The following is a 12,490-nucleotide window of genomic DNA, read 5'->3' as shown; positions in this document are numbered from 1 at the left end:
AATATGGTCCACTTTGCATCAGCACACTGATGCCAGTGCACACTGTGTGCGCCTTCCCAGAGCAATTAGCGGAGGGGCTTCACCAGCGCAGGATTATCAACAACAAGATGCCTCCTGACGCGAGCCCTCAAGCCTGCTGACTTATTCATATGTGTTTACTTTAAAAGCCTCTGCCCTGGTTTTTGTGGGTGGGCTGCATCACAGCTGAATTAAGAACAGCATCTGGGGTGACAGGAGATGGGCGGATGAGACAGACAGGCACGGTATGCCTGCAGAGATGTGCACCGCAGAAGTGCAAATAAAGCAACGGGATTGGCAAAACAAAGAGAGAAGCGGGGAAATTTGAGTCAGTCGATGTGGTTCTCATGGAACAAACACAAACATCTGGATCAATTGTGATTGCTGCTGTGAATCTGTGCTCTGATTAATGAGATGTGTCAAGAAGAACTAAGCTGTGACTGTTTCCTGTCTATTGTTTGTTTGTGATTCCAAACAGCACTTGCAGGTGAGCGTATGAATTATTAAAGAGGTTGTCAGACTCTCATTTAACAACATCCCATTTGTGTTTCCTCTCTCTGTAGTGATCCAAACAAACCGGTTCCCCAAGACACCAAGTTCATTCACACAAAGGCCAACCGTTTTGAAGAGGTTGCCTGGTCCAAGTACAACCCCCAGGACCAGCTGTACCTGCACATCGGGCTGAAGCCACGCGTGCGCGACCACTATCGCGCCACCAAAGTGGCCTTCTGGAAACACCTCGTGCCCCATCTCTATAACCTTCATGATATGTTCCACTATACCTCCACCACCACCAAAGTGCCCCCACCTGAGGCCACCCAGAACACCGTTTCCACCAAGAGACCCAACGGGAAAACCTCCTGGCCATCTAACACCAAGCGGCCTCCCATGTCGCCGGCCTACAACAGCGAGGATAAGGATTCTTGGAACGAAGACAAGACGGGGCCGCTGGTGGTGGAGAACCCTCGGGATTACTCCACAGAGCTCAGCGTCACCATCGCCGTGGGAGCCTCGCTGCTGTTCCTCAACGTGCTGGCGTTCGCGGCGCTCTACTACCGCAAGGACAAGCGTCGGCAGGACTCTGGCCACGGACAGCCCAGCCCTCAGCACCAGACAACCGCCAACGACATTGGCCATCACGCACCCGAGGAGGAGATCATGTCACTGCAGATGAACCAGACTCATCATGAGTGCGACGCAGGCAACAGCAACGAGGGCGCGCTGCGCCTGGCCGCGCTGCCTGACTACACTCTCACGTTACGGCGCTCTCCGGATGACATTCCCCTCATGACCCCCAACACCATCACCATGATCCCCAATTCTCTGGTGGGCATGCCCAACCTGCACCCCTACAACACTTTCACAACCGGCTTCAACTCCACCGGCCTGCCGCACTCCCACTCAACCACCCGCGTATAGCTTTAAAGAGGCCAGGGGCAGCCATCGCAGACGGTGGCGGGGGGAGGGGAGGGGGGGGGGGCAGGAAAGGAGGAGGAGACACCGGATGAACATGCAAAGGAGAGGATTGTGTTTTATAAATATCACAGCAAGGGGGGAGGGGCCGAGAAGGGCACGAGCAGGATTAAAACATGAAGAGATTTAACTCGACTTTTACTACAAGGAGAGTCGCTGAGAGCTCTCTATGGATGTCAAGTTGTGCAGAGCTGCCAAAATCAAACTGCTTTCCTTCTCTGGATCAGGGGAGGGGAGTCTTTCTGCAGTGTTTTTTCTAAAATAATCATTTTAAAAGCCTTTTTAAGCAGACTGAGGAGATATCGATACTTGTTTTCTTGGTTTCTTGAAATAACAACAAGAGACAACAAAGACAAGTGCTTTTTATTTCCCGTCTCTTCCTCCTGTGGGAGACACGTCTCGAATAATGGCCTCTATGTCAATATTCGCAAAATGTTTTTAATTGTTTTTCTGTTCGGTTTTATGTTTCGATGCCTTACGACGCTTGTTGTTTTATTTGTAGTTCATTATTTCTATTCCCTGAGACTATTCCAAGTGGAGCGTGTTACATGCTGATGAGACTCGACGATGAAAGACTGAGTCCAGGACGGGAAGCTAAAAGGAAATGCAGATGTAGAGATTTTAAGACCATCTGGCAATTCTTTTTTCCTTTTTTTTGTCTGCTCCTTTTGCATACAAGCAAACCAGGCGCACAAACAGTGTCGTTTTTGGTCTCTCTTATGGAAATAATTTGTCTGAGACAGCTCTTGCTGGGAGATGAATCGGAGATAAATACTATTACTGTGATTGTTTTGTTAAGGGAAAAAAAAAGTGCTTTTTTTTGCCAATTTATCTGTTAAAAGCTATCTGATATTATCTCCACAAAGTGTGCACGTACACATGCTGCTGAGGGAGCACCTGTGTTTGTGTGCATGTGGAAATGATTTCTTGTTCTGGGCGAAGAGGCTGAGATACAGGAAATATGTAAAAGAGCAATGTGTGTGTGAGTGTGTGTGAGTGTTAGTGTGTGTGTGTGTGTGTGTGTGAGTGTGTGTGTGTGTGTGAGTATGTGTGTGTGTGTGAGTGTGAGTGTGAGTGTGTGTGTGTGTGTGTGTGTGTGTGCCTGTTTTGATTTTCTTTTGTGTTATTATTATTATTATTCTATTTTTTTGGTTGTAGGTTGTACTCTGGGTTTGTGGGTGGGTGTTGGGGGGGCTTGCTGAGTATTTTCTCTGGTTGATTTTGGTTCATCACCAGTAGTGTTTCTGCTGCGTCGTCGGGTGTCTGTCTTCGCGAAATAGCACTTTTGTTATTTTGAAAATTATAAAGTTATATGTCTAATTTTGCTTAAGAATACAAAAGAAATCTATTATTTTATGTGTAAGAGGAAAAAAAACAACTAGCTAAAGATTCAAGTGAACTAACTGACATGATTCCATTGACTTTGTAAGAGTTCTTCAAAAGCAGACAGTGGCCTGTTTGCACTGAATAAACTGACATCAGTGCACACTTGCATTTCTTTGAATATATATATTATATAAATATGGGCATACATACATATATGTATAGGGCTTCTATGGAGATATCAGCTGCTCAAAAAGAACTGTTAAAACTACAGAAACGCATAATTTCTATGTATTGTCGTTGTCATTAGAAACATCCTAAGCTAAGACCATGCTAGGTGTCTTTGTAAGAGCTCTATATGTATATTTATGTATAAAATATTTAATATTTATTTATGTAAACCAGATGCATACATGCTGATTGTGCCATGTGCCAAATTAAAACTGTAAAAAAAAAAATGGAAGAATATAAAGTTTGACAAAACTTTCTTTCCCCCCTCAGTTGATCAAAGTTCTATTCTTTCCTTTTGTGACTTTTTATCATTTCCATTTTGAATGAGTCAAAAAAGGAATATTCTCGCAGCGGCTGCAGTTCTCCCCCCAGGACTTCCTCTCTGCCTCCCTCTTTCTATCTCCTCCTCTTCCTCCTCTTGCTCCTCTCCCTCCTTTTCCCTCCCTGAAACCTTTGAGAAAATCAGGCTAACAGCTCGGGGCCTATCTGCGTGCCTAGCTCCAGATTTTACTGTAATTCATGCAAAGTAGGGGGAGATTGTGGAAAGATTGCCTTGATGCACTCACATTGCATCCTATTATATGTTATTCTCAAAGAGAAAAGAGAGTTATTGATTCCCTGAGTTAAACTGACAATTTCCATTAAGCGTCTTTGGCGCGGCACCAACTGCATCTCACACTACAGTAGAGTGTGGTAATGCGACCTGCCCGGTAATCCTCGGTCGGCGTTGCAGTTCTTAGATAGCCCGTGCACGCACAACTCCACATTTTATAAAGTATTGCATTAAAGAGTTTCTTGGTGTTTACCGATCGAAGTGGCAGCAGCCCGAGAAGAGCAGTCGGGTCGGCGCGTGGCCTTCAGCAGGAGCAGAGTCGGGGGTTATATGAGGGGAGATGTTCGGGGGGGTGGTCTCTACCGCTCATCTTCCCCTTCCTCATCCTGTCTTACTTTGAGGCGCGACGCTTCGACACCTCCGCTCGGTGAGAAGGAAACAAACACGCTCAAGTCTTCTGACGGGAGCTTCTACTGTCTTAATGTCTCTGCCTGGGGTGAAAGCAGGGCTGATCTTCATGTCTGCCACTTTGGCTTTTCCTCCTGTCGAATCAATATTTGGGTTATTCCTTCAGTGCATAGCGCAGAAACATTAGAATTTAATGTAGAAAAACTGCTGTAAAATCAAGGATGATATAAAAAGGGTTTGGAACCTGCATCTCACGACGACTGGTTTAATGAATCGTCACACTAAATGACAACAAAAACAGACCCCGATGCTTTCAACAAAAGCCAAAATGCTCAAAGTGGATCGTCTGCGTTGATCCCTCGTTCTACTAACTTAGCCAGGAGCTACGTTAAAGCTAATAGGTCTGGCCCAATATTTGGTAATGGAAGTCCAAACACTTCATGTGAAAGTTCCACGTGCAGTTTAACAGATTTACCATTAACCCGCATCTGAGTCAACCTGATCTAACGGTTGTTTTCCCTGGCAGAGGAGCCGTCGCACCTCTGGAATCTTCGCCGGAGAAACATTACCCGCAGTTCAAGATTCCAACACAAAAGTTAAGTTAAGTTTAAAGCCACAAACGCAGCGGAGCCGGAGTGGCGCCTTGTATCCCACCGCTGAAACATATCGAATGGAATCTTGATTCTTTTTTTTTTTTTATCAGCACCACTGAGTCCAAAATATACAACACTTTTTAACTAAAGTGCTTTTCTTTTGTCAGGTGGGGGAATAAAGAGGTGTCCGCACGTGTTTGGCTTTCAGCGCAGTGGAGCTGAACCGTGCACTGCACTTGGACTGAGACGTGACCTTTAAAAAAGAAAAGCATAGGACAAGACTCTACGACAAGAATCTACCTCCAGTAAAAAGAGATTAGCCTTCCTTCCTGCAGACTCTATCTGCAAAAAGCCACAGAGTTGTGTCTTGGGTAGATAGAATCAGCAATCTGGATCAGATAAAGCGAGAATATGTAGTTCAGTTATGCAAAGAAACAACAGTCCTAATAAGATCCACTGTGCTTGTTTTTCTTATAGATGTAGTTACCAGACAGCTGGAGAGCAGTTCAGCTGATAAATGTAAGTAATCCTGGAGGAAACCAGGGAGAATTCAAATGAAGATACTAAATAATCAAGCATGTCTCTCATGGTGGAGACGAGGCCGAGGATGGAGACACCCTCATTCGAGCGTCTGTAACCCAGCGCTTGGTCACAGCTCTGAGGTTGCTATTATTTGGTTTCCACGTGTGTCTGCCTTTAATGAGCAACCCTCAGAAATCCAAACTCTGATTAGGGATTAACTGCGGCCACCTCTGCCGTGCGTGAGCAGCCGTGCTCCTGGATCATCGGCTGTGTGTTCCTCATGTCTGCAAAGTGATCCGTTTCAGCCTTTTCAAGAGTAGATCCAAACGCTTTCCTTGAACACAGTGATTAGTGACTATTAACATTTCTATTTCTAAAACTGCTCAAGGAAAGACCAAAAGGAAAAAAAAAACCTTTGTTTAAATAATTGAACATTACATTTAGAAACACTTTTCATATGCCAGTAATAGCTAACAGTTTAAGATGATGGGTTTTTAAATGCAAATTAACTACAGAGTAGAACAAGTAGTTTCAAGTCTAATCGAGCAAGAATGAGAAAGCCCCCCCCCCCCCCCCCCCCCCCCCCCCACAGCTACACCTCCATGACCGATGGCCTGGAGGAGAAGACGCAACATAAACATCTGTAATTTCTGAGCTTCCTTTAAATCGAATACTTGCAAACCATCAGAAAAGTTCTTTAAGACTAAACCAGTGGAGAATGGCAGCCGCTGAGGGTGCGGGTAGGTGTTTACCTTTAGGTGTTTACCTGTAGGTGTTTACCTGTAGGTGTTTACCTGTAGGTGTTTATCTGTAGGTGTTTACCTGTAGGTGTTTACCTGTAGGGGTTTACCTGTAGGGGTTTACCTGTAGGTGTTTACCTGTAGGGGTTTACCTGTAGGTGTTTACCTGTAGGTGTTTACCTGTAGGGGTTTACCTGTAGGGGTTTATCTGTACGTGTTTACCTATAGGTGTTTATCTGAACTAACAACATAACAGTAAAATTGTAGTGTAAAGTAAAGATGTTGTTTTAAATCTACTCAAATCCCCATTTTACACTATTATACTGTATATGTTTCATTCATGATAAATTAATAAAACGGTAATTACCTCACTGAAAGTTCCTGGATAGTTCCTGGGAACAATCAGCGCCGCCGGCTTTAGCGAGTGTGGTTTAGTTAATTAGTTAAAGTTTTTTCATTTGTAACTCAGGTTAAGGAATACTTTCAGATTAAAGTTGAATCAACTCCCCCCTCGTCTGATCCCTCCGCACTGGTAGGAGGTCAGTTTCCACTGGCTCCAGCTTTCTCTCTCGCTCACACACACACACACACACACACACACACACACACACACGCGGAGCTAAAATTGAGTGATGAAGTTGAGAGTGAACCATCAAGTGGAAGTGAAATGTCAGAGGAGAGCAACTTGTTTTTAACCATGTAATTTCTCCATATGCTGTAAAAGCCAGAGCAGATGTCGGAGTATTGGCAGAGGAAGTCCTGGTGGGAATCCAGATCCATGGCGCTGTGGAAGTTACACCATTAAGGCAGCGCCTGTAAAAAGGGTTGATCTTCCGCTATGAGGTACCTCAAACCTCAGTGAAATTAGGCCGAGCTTCCTCTGACACCGAGCAGAAACACGGTTTTGAACCAGACACCTCTGCGCCAGTGAGGACTTGTTTGCACGTCAGTGTGCGTGTTTCCATAGTGACACCGTTCACACATTGGCTGGAAAAGAAGATGGGGGGTTTTGTGACCGTCTACAAACCCAGCCTCGAAGAATGGATGTGCCAAATTACACAACGGCCCCCACTGGGACAGAGCTGCAGGTGCACGTGTGGGCGTGTGCATGTGCAGCTCCTGCAAGCTCTCTTTGCACTGCCCGCAACCATGTCGTTATCTCACATTTCCTCCCTCTCACTCGCTCTTCCTGTGTCTCATTCCTCTTTGCTTTTCGTCTCTCATAGCTCAGTTCTGCTTCCCAGACTTGAGCACCTCTGCCTCTCCGTCACTCACAGAAAGAACTCGGCCATTTCCCCCCCCTCCTCTTGCTTTGCAGGTGCCATAATCTGGATGACTCACTCATTTCCAATTACTTAAAGCCTAATTTCCGCGAGTTAGCGTGCTTCTCTGTGGACTGAGAAGCTAATTAGCATTACTTATTGTGCAACAGAGTCAGTGAACCAAAGCTCTTGTAGTTTAAAATTAAATAGCCTGTTTTTCTCCGATGGGAAATCATTCAGGATCTTGTCGAAACCACATTTTTTAACCACATGAAAGAAGACAAAAACACTCTTCATAACTTGCTTTGTATTCCCTCAGAGCGCAAACAAATAATCCTAAAGCTGTGGCTTTTTGAGCGTTTTCATAAAACAGGACAGCGTGGACACGCGTCAGAACATTGTCTGTCTACTTCTTGCAAAGGTTCTTTCAGGTCTGGCTCTGGGTTCTGGGTTCATCGGACATGCGCAGCCCTTTCCAGTTATTGTTTCACCTTGGTGATTCCACTCATTGTCGGAATATAAAATAGAGGGTCAACACCCTGAACCAGAAGCGTTATGGGTTCTCCAGATGTTGATGGTGTGGTTGTGGCGATGTGCAGAGTTTGGTGTCGTCTACACAGCGTCCAGGCTGATGATCGGGAAAAAAATGAGTTTAGGTCTCATCAAACAGAAGGTCCTCACTAGTGTTCATGCACGGTGGGTGAGATTGGGAGGATGACCTGCCAACGGGAGCGTTCTGGTTGTTTAGTGTCGTACTGGGGAACAAGTGATGAGCCTGTGTGTGTCTATACATATACATTACGTATTTACTACACGTCCTTATGGCACCTTCACTGTCTTCGGGTGATCTCTGTTGCACCTTAAACTCATAAATTAAATCAGTCCCAATATAGTTTTGATGTTATCACTTATTCAAAAATGCTTTTAAAGTACTTTTTTTTTTAAAAGCTCAAAGTCAAGTTTGTAATTCTTGTTTTTCCATCAGCCTGGAGCCCATTTCCTAAAACAATCCCACGAAACCAAAGGGTGAATACTTTTTGTATGCACTGTTGGACCCCAATCAAGAAACTCAGTGGTGTTTAACATCATGATAAATGTCTATAATTTCCATGTCATTTTACACGCGATGCCTCAGAGATACGTCGTATCCATAATGGATCATACCCACACAAACAGGAGGAATCAGCATAAGATATCTGATCTCTATCTTCTGGGCTGAAGCTCTCATGAATATAGAACATGACATCGATCCTCAGTCAAGTTAAGATCTAGGAGTTAGGAGCTGCATCTAGTGATGATTCTTGGCTTTTTCTCCTGACCGGTCTCAGGGTGCATAACCCAAGAAAGCTATTTTACAGGATCAACAACGACAATCCTTCACATCCTTCCACTAAAGCCAACACAGATGCTGCTAGCTGTCTCCTCATAGCTCATCAAACTTGCCATGTTTTCCACCGCACGAGCGTGCAGCCTCTGTCTGCAGCTGTTCCGGAGTATTATAAGAAACCAAATAGCACCAAATACTGCGGCCGTTGGTTTTTTATTGGTTTTTAGTGGTTTGGGGGTTGAACACAAGTCTGGGAGCCCTGGAGAGTCATTCTTTTCCAGGATGAATCTTGTTGAAACTGCAACTTTGGGCACTACGGCAGAGTCGAGCAGACTCAGGGGTTCAACCATTACAGTCAGTGGTTTAAGCATTATGGAAGCCCAGGAAAAAGAAACAATAAAAAAAGAAAACAATAGCAGCCTGTAGTTGTAGTACAAGCAGTCCCACCTGCCCCCGGCATAAAGCTGCCTGTCGACTGCATAATGATCTGCCCCCGTAAGATGGATGGCCTGGAGATACCACTGAGGCTGCAGGGACGTGCGGGCTGGTGAGGCAGGTGAAAACAACAGGCAACAAGCACATTTTAAACTCAACAGGACATCTATCCTGCTCCATGTCCACCTCATTGTTCTCTGCTTGTCAGCTCAGCGCTGTTTCCAGTTTCATAGCGGCAGTCACAGGACTTTGGTGGTTCCGTCGCCTGTCTGAGGGGCCACATTATTCAGAGCTTTATCTCAGAGGGTCAGAGCTTGTAGCGTGGTGCTGGTCAGCCGACGTAGGCGTGGACGCTATCTCTGGGTTGCATCGGCTGGATCTTACCATCAGAGGGCAGTCCTCTAATGGCTTTCTCAAATGGAGCTTACTGGTGTGGACCTACAGCAGAGAGGAGTCCTGGAGGAGGACATCTATTCCTCAGCTAACGTAAAAAAGGGCTTTTACTATTTATGTAATATCTAAGCTACCTGGAGGATATTTTGGATCTGTGAGCTTGACTAAAGAGTCAGAACTTTAAGTTTCTGGTCTCATTTGATGTTTAAAACTTGGGTTGTTTCTAGTTGCTGTAGTTGCAATTCCTCAATTTTAAGCCAATACAGAGAACCAGGACAGAAAGCGTCCTGCGCCTGCAGACACCATGTTGCCTGTTTCACCAGACACTATCTGATGTTCACCGGTTTGACTTGGCCTCTAAATTCCCCAGATCTCAATCAAATGGAGCATCTGTGGGATGTGCTGAACAAGCATGTCCGACCCGTGGAGGCCCCACCTGTAACTGACAGGCCTTAAAGGATCTGCTGCTAACGCCCCGCTGCCAGATACCACAGCAGACCCTCGGGGGCCTGGTCAGGTCCAAGGTTTGACGGGTCAGGAGTGTTTTGGCAACAAAAAGCGGACAAACACAATAAAAGTGTGCATGTAGAGAGATCAGCACCTTCAGGACATGTCTGCTGAAACAGATATTTCATGTTATTCTTTCTAAAGGTGCCATAGCTGAGGGAAACAAAAGTGGAATCACACATCTCAACAACACAGTTTAATTTGACTGCAGCGTTCCATCCTTCCTAATGATTGAAATTCTAAACAAATGCATTTTCTCCGTCTTCCTACTGATTCCTGCACTTGTTCACTGATCCATTCATTCATTACAATCAGTGGAAGCAACGGTTCCACCCCCCCCCCACCCCCCCCCCACATCCCTCCGCCCCAGTGTCGTTTATCAGTTATTTCTCCCAACAGTAAAATTCAAATAAACAATTTCATTCATCACTTTAGCAACGATGCACATTTGTAGTCAAACGCGTATGTTCGCAGGGTGATGACAGCTGTAATAGTATATTAATACCAATCATATTCTACCCTTCACTCCTTGTTTTACTTGTTTTATTCACTTTACCATCCCAAATCGTCTCTCAGTTTAAGCGTAGACTACTAAGTGCATCTGCACTGAATCCTGACTAACTTTAGGCTCATTTTATGTTGTTTGTTTTAGCTCAAATTCCAGTAAAGGGCTTGTCTGTGACAAGAAAAGAAAAGCAGAAGTGGTGCCAAGAAATCCCCAGTCCGAAGTGATGTAAGGACTCACGTAAAAGTCCAGGGGAGACTGGATGAGTCACATTCTTTGAAGATAAAGTCTCGCTAAATAATTCGACTGGTTTCCTGTTGCATACAATGAGGACTAGGAAGCCGGGGACCAAAACAGGAAATGACACGGCCCACGGTAGCCACTCGGATGAACCATGGCAACCTCAAAAATCCAAAGAAACCACAAAAATGTTTCGGTTACGCTCGTGGCCTGTGAATTCAGTTCCCCAAAACACGGGTTTATTTCAGCTTTCACTCTCCAGGGTCATAAACTTTAGCTCTATTGAGAATGCAGGTCTTTGTTCAGAGTGGAGGAAGGTGATGGATTCAGGATACTTAATGACTCTTCGGGCCTTGACTTTGGCGAAAAATACCCCCCTGAAAATGCAAGATTGGGAGTCATGAAACTTTAACAGCGAAGGATTTCATTAATAGCAAAGGGAACGGGACATTTTTCAGCATTAGCGGGAGGTAATTTATTGATGTAGCTGGAGCAGGCTGAGGCGCTTCAAATGTAATGTGTCCCAGCTGATCACTGATGTCGCCCGGGTCTCCTGTCCTGCGCGGAACCCGACAGCTCTTAAAAGACTCGTGTTGTAGCAGTTTGTGATGCATGCAGCCATGTTGCCGACTGGGCAACCAACAACGCCAAACAGATCACTCTTATTGACTACTCCAGATCATTTAAACTGATCATCTGTCTGGATTATTAACTCCCGAATGAAGAAAAGGCCTCTTCACTTCTAAAGCCATAAAGTAGGACTGGTGTTAGCCAGTTGCCCTGGATTGGGGCACTTAACCATCCACAGCAGGGCTGATTTGTTTTTGACGTTTTTCCCTTGGGGATATTTGAGTGGTGCAAGGTGGAAACGGCGACGTATAATTCATTCACAGAAAACCACAAATGCCAGCAGCTTATTTTATACAATCCATCTAATAGTTGTTGAGACATTTTAGGGGCAAAGCCTTAAAGGTCAACATCGGCACTACTCGGGAAAATGTCGCCTGATAAGCCGCAACTTCCTCTGGGAATAGATTCATGGAAAATCCATCTCACAGATACTTCAGTTTGATCCAGTATAATGAAGAGAAAGCCAGCGTGCATGCTGGTGAGAAACGCTCTGACACACGCCAGCGCTCGCTGCCTCGCCCTGCCACAACATGAAAATAACTGAGAAAGGGCTTTACTGCATTTAGAACTCTCGTGAACGCAACATTAAAGACATTTTTTTTCCCCCCGCGCCGCACCATGGACCGTTTTTGTGCTCCGGGCCGCTTGTTCTGCCTTTGGTGAGTTCTGCAAGCACAACAAAGCAGTGATCCGAGTCCTTGATCCAGGCTCAGAGACCAGGCTCTGTTATGAAAGAGGACCTTGTCAAAATCTGACGATTGTGTGCGCGGGTGCGCGGGTGTGAGGCGAGTGTGTGGGCGGTTGAGCCAGCTAATTCCTTGGGAGGGTGTTGTTAGCAGGGACCATGTGGGGAGCTCTCGGGGGAGAGACGTTGCTCCGGTCTCTCATCAGCAGATGACAGAGGACTGCGTGCTCTGCATGCCGCGCTCATCTCGGCCATGATAGCCTCGCTGCACAGGCCGTATCTCTGCTCCATTTACTCATTGTCTGATAATAACAAGTGTCTCCCTTCTGCTATACTCAATTAGATCTTCATTAGCCCGCTAACTAGTTTTAAACAAACCAGCATTGTGCGTAGAGATTTTAAGTTTATGTGACGTTTATTACCAAGATGCCCAGGTCCGTAGAGGTGGGGGGGCAGGAGACGACAAACGGCCTTTATTACGTCTTTATCTCTCAAAACTATTTACTGTCTCATCATAGCATCAATTCATTTTAAATGACCAGATAATGAAGTGGGTTCGCTCATCATTTACTCCGTTGTCTAAACAAAGCAACCGGCTGACACGACGCCCTCTTGCCTCAACGCGACGCCAATCAAATACTGGTC

The 12,490-nt window shown here is 45.4% G+C and overlaps 1 protein-coding gene across 2 annotated transcripts in view; it reads left to right on the top strand.

Moving 5' to 3' along the window:
* nlgn3a (neuroligin 3a) overlaps positions 1-1,475 on the top strand; it is a 104,447-nt gene extending 102,972 nt beyond the window's left edge. Inside the window, exon 8 of one of the 2 annotated variants that reach the window (XM_003970478.3) lies at positions 582-1,475. In XM_003970478.3, coding sequence (XP_003970527.3) covers positions 582-1,437 — 856 coding nt within the window. In that variant the 3' untranslated portion in view covers positions 1,438-1,475. The remainder of the gene's footprint in view (positions 1-581) is intronic. The other variant, XM_029847277.1, reaches the window with a different exon arrangement.
* The last annotated feature ends 11,015 nt before the right edge of the window (positions 1,476-12,490 follow it).

Source organism: Takifugu rubripes, chromosome 14 (genome assembly GCF_901000725.2).
Source record: "Takifugu rubripes chromosome 14, fTakRub1.2, whole genome shotgun sequence".
In the NCBI taxonomy this organism is placed as follows: domain Eukaryota; kingdom Metazoa; phylum Chordata; class Actinopteri; order Tetraodontiformes; family Tetraodontidae; genus Takifugu; species Takifugu rubripes.
This window is presented reverse-complemented; position numbering and strand designations above follow the sequence as displayed.